Source organism: Rattus norvegicus, chromosome 16, assembly GCF_036323735.1.
Source record: "Rattus norvegicus strain BN/NHsdMcwi chromosome 16, GRCr8, whole genome shotgun sequence".
NCBI classification, from domain to species: domain Eukaryota; kingdom Metazoa; phylum Chordata; class Mammalia; order Rodentia; family Muridae; genus Rattus; species Rattus norvegicus.
In genome coordinates, this window is record NC_086034.1 from 26,113,695 (window position 1) to 26,134,062 (window position 20,368).

General features: G+C 42.5%; 1 protein-coding gene across 2 annotated transcripts in view; it reads right to left on the reverse strand.

The window, feature by feature from the left end:
* The window catches only part of Sh2d4a (SH2 domain containing 4A), a 69,349-nt gene that overhangs the window by 6,974 nt on the left and 42,007 nt on the right, over window positions 1-20,368 (reverse strand). For both annotated transcript variants that reach the window (XM_039094496.2, NM_001012048.1), the window contains 3 exons: window positions 13,903-14,014; window positions 11,957-12,158; window positions 7,796-7,926 (listed from right to left, as the gene is read on the reverse strand). In XM_039094496.2, coding sequence (XP_038950424.1) covers window positions 7,796-7,926; window positions 11,957-12,158; window positions 13,903-14,014 — 445 coding nt within the window. The remainder of the gene's footprint in view (window positions 1-7,795; window positions 7,927-11,956; window positions 12,159-13,902; window positions 14,015-20,368) is intronic.

The following is a 20,368-nucleotide window of genomic DNA, read 5'->3' on the forward strand; positions in this document are numbered from 1 at the left end:
GAAAGAAGCCTTAAGGGGATGGAGAGATAACTCGGGGGTTGAAAGTACTTACAAAGGAGCAAAAGTTGCATTCCCAGTACACACATGTGTGACAAACACCTGTAACCCATATGGCAGTCCCAGGTGATCTAATGCTCTCTCCTGGCCTTCTTGGGCACCAGATATGCATGTGTGGTGCAAATACATTTATGCGGGAAACACTCATATAGATAAAGTAAAAATAAATATTTTTTAAATGCCTCAAAGTGTGTTCACAGAGAACCAGATAACACGATAGAGTCCTTAGGTAGGTCAAGATAAGTGTGCCGTGAGCTCTAGGCCTTGAGCTCAGAGACAAACTCCTTGCCACTCAACCATGATACCTCCTTTTGTGGTGGTAGACTGTGCTTCTGTTTATATCTCACCTTTTATTTAATCTTTAAAGTGTTTTAAGGAGGAGAACTGGTACTACCATCAACCCCTTTTGTAGCCAAGCAAGTGGGAAAAGTCAATGCCAATGTTGCAGGATCAGGGTCTGTTCCAGGTCCTCGGCTCTGGTATTTTGCTTTTTAATTCACTGTGCTTGTGAACTTTCCTAAATATGTACTTTTCTAACAGGTGTTCAGATCTACCCTAAGTGATTTACAGAAGATGCAGTTCTCTTGAAATGTTGAATGTGGTCAAGCCTATTGTGCAGCTCCTACTAGTGTTCTCTCTCTCTCTCTCTCTGAGGATCAGTAGCCCTAGATACTTCAGGCTACACTTGGGGCTGCCTTACTGCTATAGGACATTGTGGCCACGATAGAACTTCCCAAATCAGGTTACTGCATTTCACAGCACCCTGGGCTGCCCTCCAATGCTTTTCCTGGTACCTGTCTCCCTTCTTTTCTATCTGTGCTATACTTCTGCCTCTGGGCTTCCCCAAAAAATATATAAAAGGAGAGGCTGTTAGAAAACAGTGTTTGCAAAAGGACGTGTCTCCACTGTTGGGGCACCTCACACTCTCATATGTGAATCCCCCTGTAGCAGAGGATGAGGAGTGACTGTTTTCTAGAAGTCACTTCCATCTCCAATGGTGCCTGGACTCTTTGGAAGTGTCTCCTACTATTCCATGCACTTTCAACTCCTCCTGTAGTCAAGGGCAATATTTCCTGAGAGGCTCTAGAACCTACCCCAAATCCCAAATACAACTGGTAAACATGACCAGAGCTCTTAAAATTATTCCCAACATTTCTCTCATAGTAAAAGGACTAGAATTATCATTACTCATTCTCATTCACTCTCTTGATGGTTACACATATTACCTGACATTTATTGTGCACTTCAACAGTTTTGAGTTATTTTGTATCTATTAAAATATTTGATTCTTAATTATTACCTGCATCATACAGAAAAGTTACAGAAGTGTAGAAGTTAGGTCATGTGACCAAGGCCACGTGGCTGATTGCTGGAGTGAAGCCGTGCAGCCAACTCCATATGTGTACTCTTATCCACCACTTGTTTCTTTGTTTTGGTCCCCCCAGCACTACCCACCCATTGATAAAGAAGTGGTGTCGATCATATGGTTGTGACAGGAAATATTGTAAGAAAAGCATGTGTTGACCAAGAGAAGTCTAAGGACAAAGCTTGTGATTTCTTCAATGCTTTAGAATCCCCCTTCTGCACAGATCCTAATGGGATCCCTCAAGGCAGAGGTACTCACTCTTGCCTCCATCATAAACACTGACTGCACTGGCTTCTAGGTAACCTCCCAAGTTCAAAAGCCCAACAAGAAACTATAAGACTACTTCCTGAATAATAAGTACAATGCTTGCCTAACATGTTGGGCTCCATCCTTAAAAGCACATGTGCAAGGATACACACACACACACACACACACACACACACACACACACACACACACACCACAACTCTTCTGGACATTTGTAACTCAAGTACATCATTTACAACAATGGAAGTTTTGAAATCCAAGGTCTGCTCTATTCTCACCATTAATAGAAAGCACAGTAAGATCTTTGTCGCAAGTTCTTGGCACTGAGTTATTGATGAGAAAGATCAGAGTCTTCCAGAAAAGAACAGCAGTACACAGCATTCTTTGCAGGAGCACTAGAACATCCCAGAAAGAACCTGTGTAGCTTTAGTCCCTCTCAGTTTCATCTTCTCCCATTCAGAAGTCTGACCAAATGTAAGGTATATAATTAATGGAGAAATACAGATAATTATGAAAAGTGCCTTGATGTTACTAACATACAGGAAGTTTGCATGTTGAACGGAGCATTGCTGGTTCCTCTAAGGGCACACAGTGACCACCAGGGAACAAGCTTCCAGTTGCCCTCCCTACCACACACAGTGGTGACCTAATTTTGCTTCTGGTCATAGTCTAGTTGCTTAATGGAATGTGTGTGACCTAGATATGATGACATATGACGTAAACCATCACCTGAGGCTTGGCCACAGAGTTTGGAATGTCATGCAGTTCAGTAATTTGTGCTTTTGATGTCCCACAGTTATGACATTGTGGCTCCTCTGAAGCCAGATGGTCAAAGGTTGCATCACTAAGGGACACTGAGGTGTATCTATGAGCTTCTCTTAATGAGATCAGTTTCCTACACTCAGCTGTGGTGCATCTTATCACCTTGCAGAAGGAGCTGTGAGGTATGGCAAAAGCCGAAGAAATGGAGAAAAATACAGGACATCATCTTGATGACTACCTATAGGCAGCTTGAGTTCCAGAGATAACTACTCCCACACCAAAAAATTGGGGTGGGGGGAGACTTACCTGCCAAGGAGAATGATGCAGACAGATGTGTCAAAATAGAAGCAATTTAAACATCTGTAGCATGATCCAATAGTGTCAAAGCCCACTGAAAGTATAGGGATATGCTTTTGAAGTGGTTTCTGATATAAACTGTAGAGACTACATGTCTAAAAGGCAGGTTTTTGTGCTAAGTCAGCAAAAGGCATCCATAAGGGATAAACAAGGATGGAGCTATTTCATTGAACCCAGTTATATCCTATTTGGCAAGTGTTAATGACATTTCAACAACCAGATAGGCAAAGCAAATACGTGAGTGAAATTATCTAGCAACAAAGACTGCTGGGGAAACCATAAACTAGAAATGTGTTTCCATCTCTCTATACTGCAGTCTCCGGCAGTTTCCAAGATCCCTTCACTGCCTCCATTTTGTATCTTCAGGAGGGGAGAAGAAATGTTGGTAGAATGAAGACGTGAACTTGCAGGTAGAACTTGAGTGGTGTTTATCTTTTGACCCTCGTCCAATGAGGCCTCAAAGCATTTTAGTGGGTGTAATAGATTAAGTATGGCGCCCTCTGGAGACTCAGAGCCTAGAGTTAGATTACGCTTAGTGACTTAGTTGGTAAGATAGGTAGGAGGACTCTCTGGAGTTTATCATATACTTCATAAACACCAGAGACTAAACAGTGTGGCTGAAAGACTGCAGGAACATGATAACTAGGTGTAAGAAAAGAATGGATTAAAAACTGCAACTGTCTTCAAGGGACAAGACATACCTGAGCTGAGAATTACAGTCTAGGACAAGAGGATGTGAAAGGATAAAAATGACACAGACAACAGGAAATATTCCCTTCTGCTAAGAAAACCAACCAAATAGACTTAATGACAGTATTCAGAAACTCGGAAGTCAGAGAGACAGAAGCAGTTTCTCCAGTCGGCCCAGCCCACCTGATGGCCACGCCCTCTCCCAGGAGCTCGCTCTTGCCCTGTCAACTTCCCACACAGTGCAATCCTCTGACCCTTTGCAGTGGCTTCTATCCAACACGTCCACGCTACTATTGTCTCCTGAGGTGACCTAACTTTTTAAGAACCGGCCCTAAATGAATACTCCCAGCGTTTTGCAGTAACTAAGATCTGTTTTGCTGAAGAACCACGTGTTCCCGGTGTAACTACTTCTCTGAACAGTGAGACTATGATAAAGGGAAGGCAGGAAGCACAGGCAGGGCTGAGGCATCTGGTGCTGCTCCTGATAAGCCAAACAAGCCCTGTTCTCTGGGGGCTGTTGTGAACACTTCACACATGTGAGTTCACTTGCTCTGCACAGAAACCTCTGCACACATTTACCAGCTCCCGCAGGCACAAGGGAGCGAGCACAACTCACATAGTCTCACACAGTGGTTTTCTGAAAATTAAGTTCCGAAATGCCTCCCTTCCTTCATTCCTCTTCCTGTTCACCCTTGTGAAGTAGAACTCAAAGGCTTGCACATTCAAAAGCAACTGTGTGTATGGTATGAAATTATAAAGTCACCATGCATTCCCCAGTACAGGACAGGTCCAGGAAAGGCATGAGAAGAGCTCACATTTACACCTCACACTGATCGTTGGCACAGAGGCCGCCTGTCACTAGCTAAGGGAAACAAATACAAACACATGTAACAGTGGGAAGGGGGCTGAGGAGATGGTTCAATGGCTAAAATGCCTGCTACAGAATCAGAAGACCTGAGTTCAGCTTCTTAGCACTCAATCAAAGTGGAGTGTTGATCCCAGTGCTGCAGAAGTGGAGACAGGCAGATATCTGCTGGCCCGCAAGCCATCTCAAAGAAAACGCTCTAGATCAGTGAGAACCCGACTCAGAAACTGGAGAGTGACAGCAGAAGAATTCTGACCTTTGCACACACATGCACAGGCATGCAGACCAGCACTTGCATGCACATACAAATAGATAATGTTAAAACTGGCAGGAAGGAGGGACGTGGGAACAAGGGAAGCTGACAAGGGGGATGAATACCAACAAAGTCAAAGACACAAATGTATGAAATGTCATAAGGGAAACCATTATTTCCTATGCTAACTAAAATGATTTTAAAACAATAAAAATTATTAAGATGGTGAATTTTGAGTAAAATGAAATTTGATACAATAATAAATCGAAAGATGTCTATATACCTTTTATCTGTGAAAAAGTGAATTGCAGGTTGCTTGTACATGATAGAAGCAAAAAAAAAATCATTAAAAAGAAAATCTAATCTGAACAGCATTGAAATGAAAAATTGTGCCTCAAAATATACTAAGGTGTAAAAAGGTAAATCATAGAGTAGAAGAAAGTATAGCTGGCCCACATAATTAGTAAATGATTAGTGTTTAAAATATATAAAATTCAACAAAGAAAAACAAAACTTCAATAGATATCCTGGACAATGATCCAAATATCTGAAGAACTGTTTACAGCAAACACACAGCCAACAAACATGAGGGGTTCAGGCTCATTGTGTGTCGGTGTAAACAATTATTATAATTCCACTGTGCCCTGTGTTCCATGGAAGGAAATGAAACAAGTGCTGGTAAGCACAAGACAGAAAGGAAACTTGGGAACAGATGTAGGAATATACACTAGGGTATTAGCTTCCCAGGCATTGGACAACACTCAATATAGATTGGGTGTACATTCAATGTGCTTGTCCACAAGCATTTCAGATTTTGGAGGTTTTCAAATGACAACATATTTTGGTTGACCTAAAAGATGAGCATTCAAACCAAAAAATAGAGAAGATGAAATGCCCCACAATCTGAAATATTTGGGCAACATGTTAGCTTGAGTTCTGGAGTGTTTCTGATTTGTGCTACTAGGAATGTTCAATATGCATCCTTAAACATACATGTGCCTCTCCTTTCCAGAAATTCTATATCTGGATATAGTCTGTGGAGAAATATGATGTGTAGGTATGAAGAAATGTGCTCAAGGGTGACATGAGGCCATTTCCGCATTACCAACCAGTAAACACATAAGCAGCTATATTTTAGAGAGACAAAGTATGGCCCACCCTGTCTCTACCATGGGAATGGGAAATTCTGTCTTCCTAAAAGGGAAGTCGAGGATTTATGTCGGCCACCTGACTGCATATTTATTATCCCATTATTTATTTATTGTATTATTTATTTGCTTATAACTATGATAAATATTTGTATAAGAATGAATCAACAACAATGTCATATTTATAAAACAGTATGTGTACCACTCACTGCACACTTGTGTTTTCTAGGCAACGTTCCCATTGGATTTTTAGCCCTGCCTTGTCCTCTAGCTTTCTACAACTCTTTCCAAGAGAACTGCCAGTTCACATATCAGGATTCTTAATGACATCAGCTCACGCTTCCAATTTTCATACCCTGCTGTTTAAAACAACAAACAAACGAAAATATGACTGCTCTCATAATCAGGGAAAACGGCTCACAACAATTGTACAAGGACACACAAGACACAAAGGCTGATTTCCTGTGCTTATCTTAAAAGGAAACAGAAGGCAGCAGACAGTGGAGGTGGCTGTCCTGAAGGCATACAGAATCAGCAGAGTTCCCTCTGTTGTCTCTGACAGCATCATCACACCACAGAGGGATGGAGGCTTGCAGCCCTGCCATAGAAGAGCCTGGGGCTCCTTCAGGAGCAATGACAACCAAAGGCCAACCCTCAAATGCCCATGCTGAAGGACACCTGGCAGTTCTGCTGACATTCAGCTACTAAAAGCAGCTATCAGGAAAAAGTCTCACAGATGAGCTAGGGTTTTGGAAGGGGTTGTTCTTGCTGTGTTTTTCAGAACTCATTTTCTGTGGTCTGTTTATGTGGAAAATGACAATTCTAAAAAGTAAGATGCCTTACTCGCAGTTCAAACCAAGACACTCTGTTTGCTAAGTGGGAGACACTGCCTTGGATATAATACTTAGGTAGTAAGTTCAATTCGGCCACAGGTAATTCCTTCTTTTATTTTTTGTGTTGTGGTTCGAACTGATCACTTTGTATATTACAGGTCCAGTTGCCTATCCACAGGTCTGAAAGAAACAACTGGCTTTTCTTGAAATGAAGCAGTCAGGGAGTATGACCTAGGTTGACAGAGGAGGCCTAGTTAACCAAGTACCTTAAGCCAAATGCTGAAGCCATCAGCTAATGCTGTCCAAGGACTCAAACAACTCTACCTTGCGGACTTGCTAGAGCAACAGAAAGAAAGGATCAGTCACAGGACAAACCAGGGAGCATAGGAGCTGGACCTAGACCTCCCACATCTGTAGCTAACATGTACCTAGGTATTCACGTGGTTCCCCTAACAAGTGGAACTGGTGGGGGCAGGGGGAGCTGTGTGGTCTCTGTTCCCTGATGTTGGATCTCCTTACCCCTACTTGGACTGCCTGGATAGGCCTCATGGGAAAAGATATGCCAGGCCTGCTGGGACTAGATGACCCAGGATGGGGTGATACCCAAGGGAAGCTCCCATTCAATATGGAGAGGGGATTTTGAAGGGCGGGGCAGGAAAGAAAAGAGGGAGGGAGGCTATGTTCGGGATTTAAAGTGAATTTTTAAAATGCTCCAGATTCTCATTTAAGAGATGAGAAAATTAGGGCTCAAGTAGGTTGAGCAGCGATAGAAAGAGACCATTGTTTTTTCAAGGTCACTCAACTAGTTATGAAAGAGGTGGTGCGTAACTGGCCTTCTGCCTGCTAATGCTGTCTCAGTACATCAAACCACTGACTTCCTAGTGGAGGAAGACAATAGCATGTACTGAAGTCACTCTTTCTGCCGAGTCCCTACGAAGTCCTGCTTTTCCCACCCTCCCTGGATTATATTTGTGGTGAAGGATTAACCCCCATCATTGCAGTGGCCATGAATGCTGAGTGCTTTCTAAGTAGGCACAAGCAGACAGCTCTCTGTAAAGCCTTTAAGAACATGCTTCGTGGAAGCAAGGTGAAAGCATAGCACAAATAAAGAAGGGAAGAGAAAGCCCTTACTGCTTGTTTGTCATTCTTGAAGTGAGCACTGCTCAGTCTGTCATTAGAAATAGTCTCAGAACTCACCATGGAACCAGGGAGCAATGGTGTCTGAGTTTTTCTGGTAACCTGCTCGGAATGGCAGCTGTTCCTCTTTGAACCATCGGATGATGTCCTCCTGGGTGGAGCTGGTCTTGGTCCTTATTACTCCCTGATTCCTGTCATGGGTAAGATGGTTCTTAAATTAGGGATGATTAATTTGAAATAATGTCCTCCCTTCTGGTATATGCATAGATCAGTCAACCTCAGAGAATCTTCCACCAACAGCAGACAGGAACTAATTCAGAGACCCACAGCCAGACATTCTGCAGAGTAAGAGACCTGGAAACACTCAGCTATAAATATATATCTTTACCAACCCTTTCCTTGGGGCTCAGGAAGCTATGGAAGAAGAGGCAGAAAGGGTGTAAGAGCCCGAAGGGGCGGATGACATCGAGGAAGCTGTGTCTTCCAGCTACAGCAGGACTGGCATACACATGAACTCAAGAGTCTGTGACTGCAAGCACAGGGCCTGCGCAGGTCCACATCAGATGGGATCCAGTGCTGAGAGTGGGGAGTGGATGTGAACTCCCATCGCTAACCGCAAAGCTATCTCCAACTGACGACCACTTACAAAGGAAAAAACAATCAATCTTCTCACTGGGTGTACAAACCACCCTTAAAGGAGGCCCCATGTCCTACACACAACAAACTCAACAGTGTTTTCACAGAATGTTTTTATTGTATCATGATGCTTTGTTAGGGCTTTTGGTTTTTTTTTTCTTTAATCTCTCTGGTCTTTTGATTCTATAATATGATTTGACTTTTGTATTTTAAAGGTTTTATTTGTGTATGTATCTTATACATCTTCACTGTTTGTTTTCAAATTATTTTTTATTGTTTTGTTTGCTGCTCGTTTTTCTAAACTCAGAAGGAAAGAAGATGTAGAGTTGGATGGAGGGGGGGTTTGGGGAGGACCTGGAAGGAGATGAAGGAGAACTGTGATCAAAATAAATTGTAGGAATTTTCAATGAAAATTAAATTTATGGTAATTTAAAATAATCTGATTATAAATGTGTTATTTTATAATCAGAGATGAGGGAGAACAGTGATCAGAATATATTATAAGAATTTTCAATGAAAATTAAGCTTATGGTAATTTATGATAGTCTAATTATAAATGTGTTATCTTATAATCTGTCCTGTAATTATAAATCTGTCCTAAAGGAGAATTAAAGTTTCAACTGTAATTTAGGCACAAAAAGAAATAATGATCCATTATATGTGTATAGCCTCACACACATACATAAGCACGTATATGTATATATGTGTATGTATACGTATATATGCACACAAAAACCGATCTGCATCAAGTTAACCAACGGAGGACTGGACATATTAAAAAAATTGCAAATGTACTAAACATAGATATTTTTGCTTGTAATTATTCTCCAAACAATATTATGTAATATTTGTTTATTTATATAGCACTTTCATGTATTAGTCATTATATGTGATTTGGAGATCAAAGTGTAGAGAGACTGTGAATTCATTACAGGAAAATACACTATTTTATAAAAGGGTCTTGAGCATCCTTCACAATTTGATCTCCAAGGGCTCTTGGGAATTTCCTCCACAGATACTGAGGGACAACTTTATACAGAGAGGGAGGAGAAAGAGGGGAAAAGGAAGAGGGGGTGTGAAAGGAAGAGGGAGAAGAGAAAGGAGGAAGAGGTGGGGGGAGAATTATTTGTATTTCCATTTCCAACATCTAATCACAAGGCAGAGTTAGTGGTAGGTTAGGTGCCCTATGTGCCGTCGTCATATGGCTCCCAAGATCAGAGAGAAAACACATTTATCTGGACCAGTCAGAGCAATAGCCATGCGGGGTTAGATTTAAATTCATTTTACTATGGTGAGAAGATCCACTAACTTCCAATTAGCATTTGGGAAAAGAAGCGTTCAGAACTAAAGCTGTTTTCCCGGAGAGTGTGGCTGTGCAGACAAAGTCCACTGCACGCAGTGAGCGAGCTGCCTTCCTGACTCCTTCATTCCGCGCCTTTCCTCAAATTCTCCATTTCTGCTCACCTCCCTCACTTGCTTCTTCTCTCCCAGTTTGAAGAGGTTTCTTTCTACTAAAAGATGCTCTAGGAACAAGAAGGTAAAGGGAATGTGTCTGCAGACTAGAGAGGAAAAATTAGCAACAGCGCCATTTTGAAACCAACTCAGCATCAGAAGGACGTCCTGGCACAGATGGTTCTACTACAGAAGGCAGCGCAGAGGTGTAATAAATATTCGCCCAAGTCCTGTTCAACAAGCCACTAGGTGAGCAGGCTCTAAATCTAAAACAAAGAGATTGAATGAGCTACTGGAATCTTCCATGGTACAAATTAATGTGGCTCTTTGTGCTTCTGCTGGCAACAAATTGTGTATGCCATGAGTTTCATGGTACTTAACAGCTCTGCAAACATGTGTGTACATGTGTGCATGCTTGCATGTGTGTGTACACGTGCACACACACACGCAGACATACATGCATGCACACACACATATATATGCAAATATGGCTATGTTTTATTATTAATGGTATTCAGAGGATTTGAGAGAAAATATCTTACAATATTTAACTTTTCCGGAAGCTGACCTTGCATACACATTAGATTATTTGACAAATTCTCATGTTAGTTTTCACATTAGCTTCCTTTTCTCCACATAATCCTCAGAGAGAGACTAAAACTCCACATACGTGGGACAGCTAGTACCTGTCTTTCTCTCGGTTGGCTCTTGGCTAACCTCTGTCATAACTGCCCAGAGTCCCAGGCCCAGCCCTATCTATTCTGACACTCAGGGAGCTATTCTACACTGCCTTAAAAAAGAGCAAGCTGAGTACTCCTGACGGAAACTGTCTCCTACTCTCTAAAAGGCCACTCTCCTTGTCATCTATATACTGTGTCCTAAAAACATTATAGGAAAGACATTAGATGAACCATACCCCATGCTAGGGGCTAGCAAACCAGAAAGGCTTCCTGTGAGGCTCTGTAGCCAGAGTTACACTAGACAAGACCACATGTGGGAGCCCATGTGTGACCTGTTACGAAGCTCAGGAGGTGTATATTTCTGACGTTTTATTTTTACTTGTAAGGGAGAAAAATAAAACTTCATTTCCCAAACTGTGTGCTGTGTCATTTAGTGCTGGTCACCACATCTCAATCTGGAACCTTCAGTGGAGTAAGTAGAAGTGATTATTAAGTAGGGGAAATAATTTACTCTTGTGTTTCCTCTGAGGTCATAGTCCTCAGTTAGAAAAAAGAATGACTTAAACAATTAAAAGAACAGATTTTGTTCATTTGTTTGTTTGTTAAAACTCTTAACAGAGAAGTATTTTTAGTTTTTATTTCAAGAGACAATGCTAACCACAGTCTAGATCATGTGATCAATCACATGATCAATAATTGATCTTAAACATTTCTTTCTAAATGTGGGAATTTTAGGGTGGAAGATATAGCTCAGTGGCAGACTGCTTGCCTAACATGTGAAAGGCCCTGGGTTTGAACCCTACTACAAGCAAACAAATAAAAATTAGAATAACAATAATATTCTATATAAGTCAGTAGTTATAAAAAAGAATTTGGTAGTCAGTAAACACGAAAGATGCTGTTTTCTTCTGGATATCACTCTAGCTTTCTTTTTTTATCTTCTAGCACATGTTGTCCCTAGAAAGTAAAGTTACCTTTATGGCCAAATAAGAGAGATGCTTTGTCCCAAAATAGAGCATTTCAAAATTCTGAAAATATGATCTTGGCTCTGCCATCAAACCCTGACTCCAGCAATAAAAAGTAGTTCTGGGAATGAGTCTACCTGCCCCAGGATCCTAATTATTATTTTGGTGACTAGAGGCAATGTTGCTCATTAAACACTGTTCTGCCCTCCATGTTCCCCCTTTTCATTCCTGTCAGCCTGCTGCCACTGGTGAAGGTGGGGAACAGCAAGTCACCTGACATCTTCACCCTGCAGTTGGGTTCTAACTTTAGCCACAGTGGCTATCTTACAGGAAAGAAAGGAGTCAAGGAAGACTGGTTAGAGGCAAGCCTGCGTTGACCTAAGCAGTGAGCCAACACGAGCACCCACCCCATCCCATGCCCCAAGACACACAGCTCTAATTAGCCCATCCCAGGGCTTATGAAGGAAGCCATCTGTGCGGCTTCTTACCCTAAAGACTTTGGAGGGCTTCCCAGCGGCTGTAGGAACTGGGGCTTCGGAGGAAGAGGAGGTCTTTTGGGCTTCTGTGGACCAGTCAGTGGGTTCTGCAGCCCGTCGCCACTCCTTCCCCTTTGAGAAAGCCTCTTGTAGTCTTCCCGTGCTTGTTTCGCTAAGGAGCGTCTCTTCTCATCAGCTGCCTTAGATTTTCGCACTAGAAAGATAACAGTGTCTGAGTTAGTCCAATAGCCTTGCCAAGGGTCACATTCAGATCCCACAGAGACAGCAGACTCAGCCCTGCACCACAGTACACTGAGAAGGCTCCAGGCAGAGTTGGTTTTGTGTTCATATTAACTATCATTCCCAGTACCTACTATCACATTTTAAGGCCCCTATTGCACTCGCTCCAGAATTCCGATCTGCAGTTAGGAACTGGCGACTTACTGAGAAGGAGAGGAAAGGAACACAGAAGAGGAGGAGGAGGTTGTGGGGTAGAAAATGTATAGCAAGAGTACATTACCGGGCAAATACTAAGCTGTGAAGCCTAGTGGGAGGGACAGGGCTGCCAGAGACCAGTATTAAATCCCTGATTCAATTATGGTCAGGACGCAGTGCATCCCAAGTCACTAGCAAAAAACAGGAAGGACTTCTTGGTAGCAGGTGAGCTAGGAAAAAGGCACGGAGGCTGGTCGAAGGTCACATCCAGAGTCTATTATAGGTTTAACTAAATGTGAATTGGCCAGAGAGACAGAAAGTAAAGGGATTTTACCCGGAAACATGTGGAGAATTTCAGAACACCTCAGTAAATATACACAGGCTCCGCAATCTGCCTTTTAACATTAATTTCTTTCTAAAATAAATGGGGCTATGTTTTAGCCATAGAGTATTAAAGATTATTACAGGATGCAACCACCCGTTTTCATGGAGGACTTTTGTTTTCGTTTTTACAATTCAGACTTTATGGGCTAAATCCTGTCATGTTTGACTTTGAAAACACACTGAAAATATTTCATTGTACTGGAGTTTCAGGGCTTAGCACAGAAGGCCACAAATTGGATCTTGCAAATATTTTTGTTTTATCAAAATTTTTGGCATTTGTTGTAAAGGAAACATAGATCAATTCAGGACTCTGAGCCTCTAGAAAATCTTGTTACTTGGGTGTAGCCTCTCTACAAGTCTCAGGGGACTGTCAGTGGGTCTTCTCTGTTGATGGCAGGAAGACTAATCCATTCTCATACCTGGGTTGCCTGTCCTCTGTCCATCTGTTCTTTCTGGTTTGGCCCTGGCAGTACAAACTCCAAAGAGAGTCAGTGCTGGGTCAGAGGCAGAGATGCAGGGAAATGGTGCAAATATATCCCACCTGTCAACTCTGTGTGCTTTGTGTTACAATGTCATGTGTATGGTACTCTATAAGGAGAACTGACGTATGTCAGTTAAAAAAATACTGCTTAAAAGTATATGCACTACTGAGAACTTGGGGGAAAAAACAAAACAGAATAGCAAGAATTCAAATTCAAATAAACAATTTAATAGCTAACTTCTCAAAAAACAAAAAACAAAAAAACAAAAGCAAGGTTCACACGTTAATATGTTTCCTGCTCTCTTCCTTCATAATTCAGAATTTTTAAATGGTGATTTTTATGCTATTGATAATGTTTCTTCTCCAAGAAAGAGGCATCTTTTAAAAACTAGGAAACATTCTTCAGCGGGCTATTTTCCACAGCTGTGTGTAATTCTGCCGAGCAGAAACTCTCTCTAATTTAAGGGTACAGCGATGAAACCAAACCTTCCTGCTACTCAAGTCCCCGAGGAATCAGCATTTACTGGTAACACCTGAGTGACAACTCAGTGGACAGGTACTTCTCCAGGATGAGCTCTGGATGCCTCCCGGATGCTTTTGCACTAGAAGGCCCGGCTGAGACCCTGCATGGTGCTGCCGAGAGATCCTGGGTACTCACAAGATGCTTGCCATTCGGAGTCTTCTTTCCAGTTCTTGTATATCTGCTTCGTTTTCTCGTCCTCTGTCTGCTTCAGTTCCTCACTGTCCTTTTTCTTGGTGAGGTCTTTAGTCTGTTTGAAAATAAAAACAGAGATGGGAAGAGGAGAAAAAACGTGACAGGTTCTTTAAGAGGATAGGCGGCATCTGGGCTTCTATTAAATTCTCTCCGCCCATTAGGGAGATACTTGGTGTCAGCAATGCCGGAAGCTAGAACTTCAGGTATCTCCATGTGGGACTTTCTGTTCCTGATCCTCTCACAAGCTGTTTTCCCAAAGTACAGCTAGAAAGAGCATTCCATAGAGTTATAGTGAATATCTGTGTTTTCAAAAATGCCTAGCACAATGTATAGCATATGCCTTTACTAAACAGACATGGCTGACAGATATTCCAAGTTTCCTTCTCTGAAGTAAATATGTCAATTCATGGGACCAGCGTAAACACTGATCTGCTGTAAACTTCCAGGGGCAGTCTCAGCTGGGGACTATATATTCTCCAACTTTTTATACAAACAGGGAATATGATATATGATTTGAGATGGCTCACAAAGGCACGGGGCTCTTTTGTTTTCTTCTTAACACACACACACACACACACACACACACACACACTATGACCTCTGAGAAGGGGAAATACACTACAGAGTAAGTACAAGTTCAGGACAAACTATTTTGTAAGACCATGTCTGAGAACTAAAACAGGGTCATGGTTTCGGCTCAGGAACATGGAACAGCTTGTGAAACTTATTACTGCGTTGCCTAGCGTGAGCAAAGCTTCAAGCTCAATGCCCCGTGCCATAGGGCATTGGAGAAGGAGAAGAGGGGGGAGGAGCAGGAGAAGGAGCAGGAGGAGGAGGAGGAGGAACAGGAGGAGGAGTGGGAGGAGGAGAAGGAGCAAGAGGAGAAGGGTAGGAGAGAGGTGGAGGAGGAGGAGGAGGAGGAGGAAAAGGAGGAACAGGAGGAGGAACAGGAGGAACAGGAGGAGGAGCAGGAGGAACAGGAGGAGGAGCAGGAGGAGGAAGAAAGTTGATCATGGATTCCAAAAACATGACAATGATGACTTTCCAGCTACAAAGATGGGCTCGGTGTGTAAAGTGCTTGCCGAGCTAGTACGAGGACCTGAGTTTGAATCCTAGTATTATCCACGTAGTTGCTTGGCCTGGTGACATGTGCCTGTAACCCCAGAGCTGGAAGGGTGGGAACAGGGGGATCCTAGGGGCTTGCTGGCAAGCCAGTCTAACTGAAAACAATATATTCTACGTTACATGAGAGACCAAGTTTCAAATTAAATGTGCAAAGCCCCAGAGGAAGACATCTGTGCCAACCTCTGGCCTCTGTCTGCTCATGTACTGGCAGGGGCATCCTCTTCCAGGTACGTATATAATACACCCTCATCTACACACAAATGTATACAAAGACTTCCTTGCCATGAAAGTATTTTACCACAATAAAACATAAATCTCGCTGGGAACCTTAGCTTGGATTACTGTAGAGAACCATAAACCAGCAGTAAGGTCGTAACCCTCTGAAACTGTGCTAAACTTAATCTGCACACATCTTATACCTTTTATTTTTTTTTAAACATAGTTTCCTGCCTAGAGCCACGAACCTATCATTTGCTGCACATTGTTTTTTGTTTGTTTTTAATTCAAAGAAAGCTTGTGGTGGTAGAAATGACTGAAATGTGTACTGAAATGTGTTACCCTTTACTGAAATTGTTTACAAACCTGCAGTACATTATGTACTGCTCTCGATTTTCAAACTTGAATAGAAAGAAAAAGAAAAGGAAAAGCAATACAAAAACAAAAACAAAAACAAAAACCAACCTAACAAAACACACTTAAGAAAGGAGCTCTGCTCATTTGGAACACCTTTTCCTGGGCAGATGTGAGCAAACTAGTCATGAAGGAAACACTTTCCCCAAGTCTAGACTGAGGAAACAGAGAAGTTACTGGGGGTGCTCATGGGAGCACTTGACAACTGAAAGGCAGATATACCAACAAGCCCTCTCCAGTACAGTAAACACTCACAAGTTCTATCCTTTGAGTCATTAACTCACCTTGCAGGTAGAGCCACTGAAAAGCCCCAAACCTGTTATTTACTGCCTATCTAACCTTGGACTGGGTGGGGTGCTTATAAGTTCTCCATTTTGTGAACCTCCCTTTCCCTGAATGGAATGTCTTGGCCAAGGAACCAGCTATGCAACACATGCATTTGTATTTATTTAATCTCTCTCTCTCTCTCTCTCTCTCTCTCTCTCTCTCTCTCTCTCTCTCTCTCTCCTTGTCTTTGTCTCTCTTTGAGTGTGATCATATGTGGGCATTCCTCTGTGTAGAAGTGAGAGGGCATATAGAGGCTAGTTTTCAACATCAAGTGTCTTCCTCAGTCATTTTCCCACCTACTATTAGAGACAAGTTCTTTCACTGAGCCTGGGGATCTTTGATTCACTAGATCCTATTGGCCAGCAAGCCCCTGTTGTCTGCCTGCCTCTGCCTGCCATAGTTCTAAGACATACACCCCTGCATCCCCATTTTTACCTGGGGATCAGAATTCAGGTCCTTCTGCTTGCACAGCAAGCAGTTTACAACCAAGCTATCTCCCAAGGCCCTGTTTTCTTCTTAAATAACCTCACAGTTCCAGCGTCACATCAGGACTCTGACCCACTCCGTCGCTGAGGATGAACAAGAAGGACAATGCCTTTTACTTTTATTTGTGTGTATGCATGTGTACAGATGTGTACAGGTGCCCTTGTTGGACAGAAGAGGGTATTGAATTCCCTGGAGTCTGAGGAAGCTGAGTGGCATGGTGTTGGTGGTTGTGGGACTAAAACTCAGGTTCTCTTCAAGAGCATAGCAGTCTCTTCATGGCTGAGCCATCACTCCAGCCAACTCCCCCAGTGCCCTATGCCCAGGTTGTTTACTAAGAAGTTTAAAACCACAACCCACTGAAGGACAAAACATTAAAACACACACACACACACACACACACACACACACACGCAGAGAGTACCTGGTTGATAGGTGATAATCAGATGTTGGAGAGTGCTATATTTAGTAAACCCAGTCCTTTCTTCTCTACAGTGTAATTATATGGCACGGTGGAGAAGAAGTGAGCCTCACGAGTAAATAGCAGATGAGATCAGGCCCGGACCTTTCTGTTTATCCAAAGAAGCTTAGAAAAGTAAAGGCTTCTTTCTAAGTTGATGTCTAGGAGAGGAGATCCTGTTTCATCACCTTCGTTCTCTGGGACCTGAGGCTGACTCTCTCATTCATTCTCGCCAGTTACCTGCCATCCTGTTTTGGTCACATCAAAGATGCCTTCAGCTCGGTGTCTTTGTGCCTGGACCCTTTGTGCTTGGTCCCTCTGCCTGGACTGTATTGCCCTCTCATCCACTGTCATTGCCTCCCCAGGCTCTGCCCCATCATCTCCAGGTGGCCTTCTCCAGTCACCACCCACCTCCCAGCCTCCACGCTCTGCTTCATTCTCCCCAGAGTTCTTATGCTCACCAGACTTCATGGAAAAAAGATTATCTTTTCTCCCCTACATCCAAAGCATAAGCTTCCTGAGGGAAGACATTTTATCAATTTTATCATAAAATATGCCTTAAATTTTCACAGCCATTCTTGGTCCATAGTAGGCATTCAGGAAATTTCTCAACTTTCATCATTTAAGCTAATACAATTTAATTAAAGACAGTGGAAATTTCCTATAATTTCCTATAATTCCTCAGTGTCTTGGACTCCCCTAACAACACTAAAAATCTGCAGATACTTTAAATCTCTCATATAAGAAAGCACAGTGCTTGCAGTCAACCTGTATACTTCCTCTTGTCTACAGCAAACCATCTAATTCATAATGTGAGGTAAATGCTTTTTAAATATTGATTTACATTGCAAGTACAAATGCAGTGTTTTTGAATATTCGTGATGCATGGTTGGTTGGTTGGTGGAATCAATAGAAATGGGGTGGAAAACTGCCTTCCATTGTCAATATGTACATCAGGACTAACACTCCAAAGACACAATGTTGTTACTTTTAAAGTCTTCATTCATTTATTAATTTATTCATTTATCCATCCATTCACTTATTCACTCATTCATTTCTTCATTCATTCATCATTTATTTATGTGTGCATATGTGATGTGTCTGTGTGTGTGTATGTATGTGTGTGTGTGTGTGTGTGTGTGTGTGCGTGTGTGGTGTGTTCATGAGAGTGTATATACATGTGGGTGTTCGGGTACATGTGCCTGTACACACACAGAGAAGCCAGAAGAGGACATCTCGTATAATCCTCTATCACTCTCCAAATATTCCTTTGAGAGAGGATCTTCCTTGAACCAGACTCTAGTTCTCATGACTGCACAGCAAGCATGAACTCTTAATTGCTGAGCCATCCTTCAAGCCCTGAATTCTGCACGATTTCTTCCTCAAAAAGGCATGTAATTCAGAACTCTAAGCTGTCTCTATTAGTGGGTGTCGCTGAAGAAGAGTCAGAGAGTAGACCATATGACCCACAGGAACTTCTGAGCAGCTTCTTCAAAAGCCCTTTCTTGGGCTTGTGTTTTACCATAAGTTTTCAGACTTATTGTGGGTCAAATCCTACCACAATCTATCCCTAACTTACTGTGAAAAGCCTGTGTCCTGATAACAATCTAACAAAGTGGCAGAAGTTAGTCTTCTTCTGTAGGGACAAGGTCCTGTCTGGGTGGATGGAAAAGCAACCCCAGGCCCAAAGAGGCACTCAGCTCAATGGATGCCGGCAACAGACGCTGCTGCCCATTCTCTTGCAGTGAGGCTGACAGAGACATCAAGTACACAAGCCAGACTTGAGCAGGATTCATGGTTGGTGCCAAGCTTGATATACAATTTGTCACGCTCTGAAATCAGTCTTCCCTAGACGTTCGCAGCTGCTGGGGATGTCGCCTCTGCCTTGGCTCCTCTGTGAAAAGTTCACAGATACATCTTGGCATCTGTTCACTGCATCACATCCAAGATGTTCCCAACTCAAGATAAATGGGGAATGATGTTGTGTTTGCAGCTTTCAAGGCAGATTTCACGTTCTGTTGCCTAATTTCATATCTGCATGAGCCTAATTAAGTAATTAGTGAAACATTAGTGGAAATGGCTATTCATCTATCTCCCTGAAGATAGAACGGAAATGTTTTTTACCTGGAGAAACTCATAGGTATGTATAGATTGATAGAATCTACCTGCTTTTGTTGACTATATTTTGAGAAACTGTATTGTTATTAAATTAAATACATTTCTACAGCATTTAGGACTGTAAAGTGATTTCAGAAGTTCCTCTAGCAACGTTTCCCACAGATCTGAGGTCACCAAGTCACCCTTCTCAATAGCAACCAAGTTCCTGAGCCAAGCTGCCTAGCAGATCACAAAAGCCCTGTTTCCAGTCAGTAGGGCATAGAGATGATTGACCGACCACAATCCAAGAGCCGATGGTTTGGTGTGGTTTGGTGTGTTTTGTTCACCTAGGATACCCTAGGTGAACTTGGAAATCTTTGAGACATCAATAGGACTCCTTAATTTAAGGAGTAACCCTGTAGAGCTCAGCACTACCAAGGTTGTACAACCATCCTGGAATGCTAAAAGGGAAAGGTCACCCTGATTGTGTGTGTATTACATCTTGGGTCTAGTTTTTTTCAAAGGTTTCACTGCCTTAGTTGATAGAATGGACCATTATACACAGACCGAATATTTCAAGCTTTCTATGGAGATTTTGTTTTGTCTGTGGTATGCAGTCCAGCTTATACTAGCTTTACCAGTGGTTGCTAGCCACTTGAAGGTCATGATGTCAGGTGTTGTAATAATGATATCGTCTTAGAACCTGTTTTCCCATGAAGAAACCGAGTTTCCGAGCTGTGTGGGAACACACATTGGCTTATGTTAGTGTTAATGCTTTCTGCACTGCTGACACTGTAGCCATAGGAAAACCAAGCATAGGCCAAAAGATCACTTATGGTTATGACTTGGAAAACCAGTGAATCCTACAGGCTTTCCAAACTCCACTGGTAGGAAAACCTTGCTACACACGATTGCAGTCTACCATGATGAGGTACCTCTGAGCTGGGCGCAGAATGGAGAACTACCTTTAAAAGCAGGGCTTCTCTTCCTCTGACCTAGTTTGGGGATCCTAACTCTCTCCACTCTCCTTGGCAGACCTACAAACTGCCCCAACCCCCATACACCTAAGAACCCACCCAGCAAGTACCTGGGATTTCTGGAATGTCTCCATACAAATGAGGCATTCACAGAACTTTAAACTCCAGCCAATGATTTTCATTTACCCTGAAAGCTCCGTCCCACTCTCCAAGGTCCACAGGCACCCCCGGTTCACCCCAATAAAGGCATGTGCACAAGCTAAGATTATCTAAGAGAGCTGTTTCATTGAAGACCTTAAAGACCTTCATA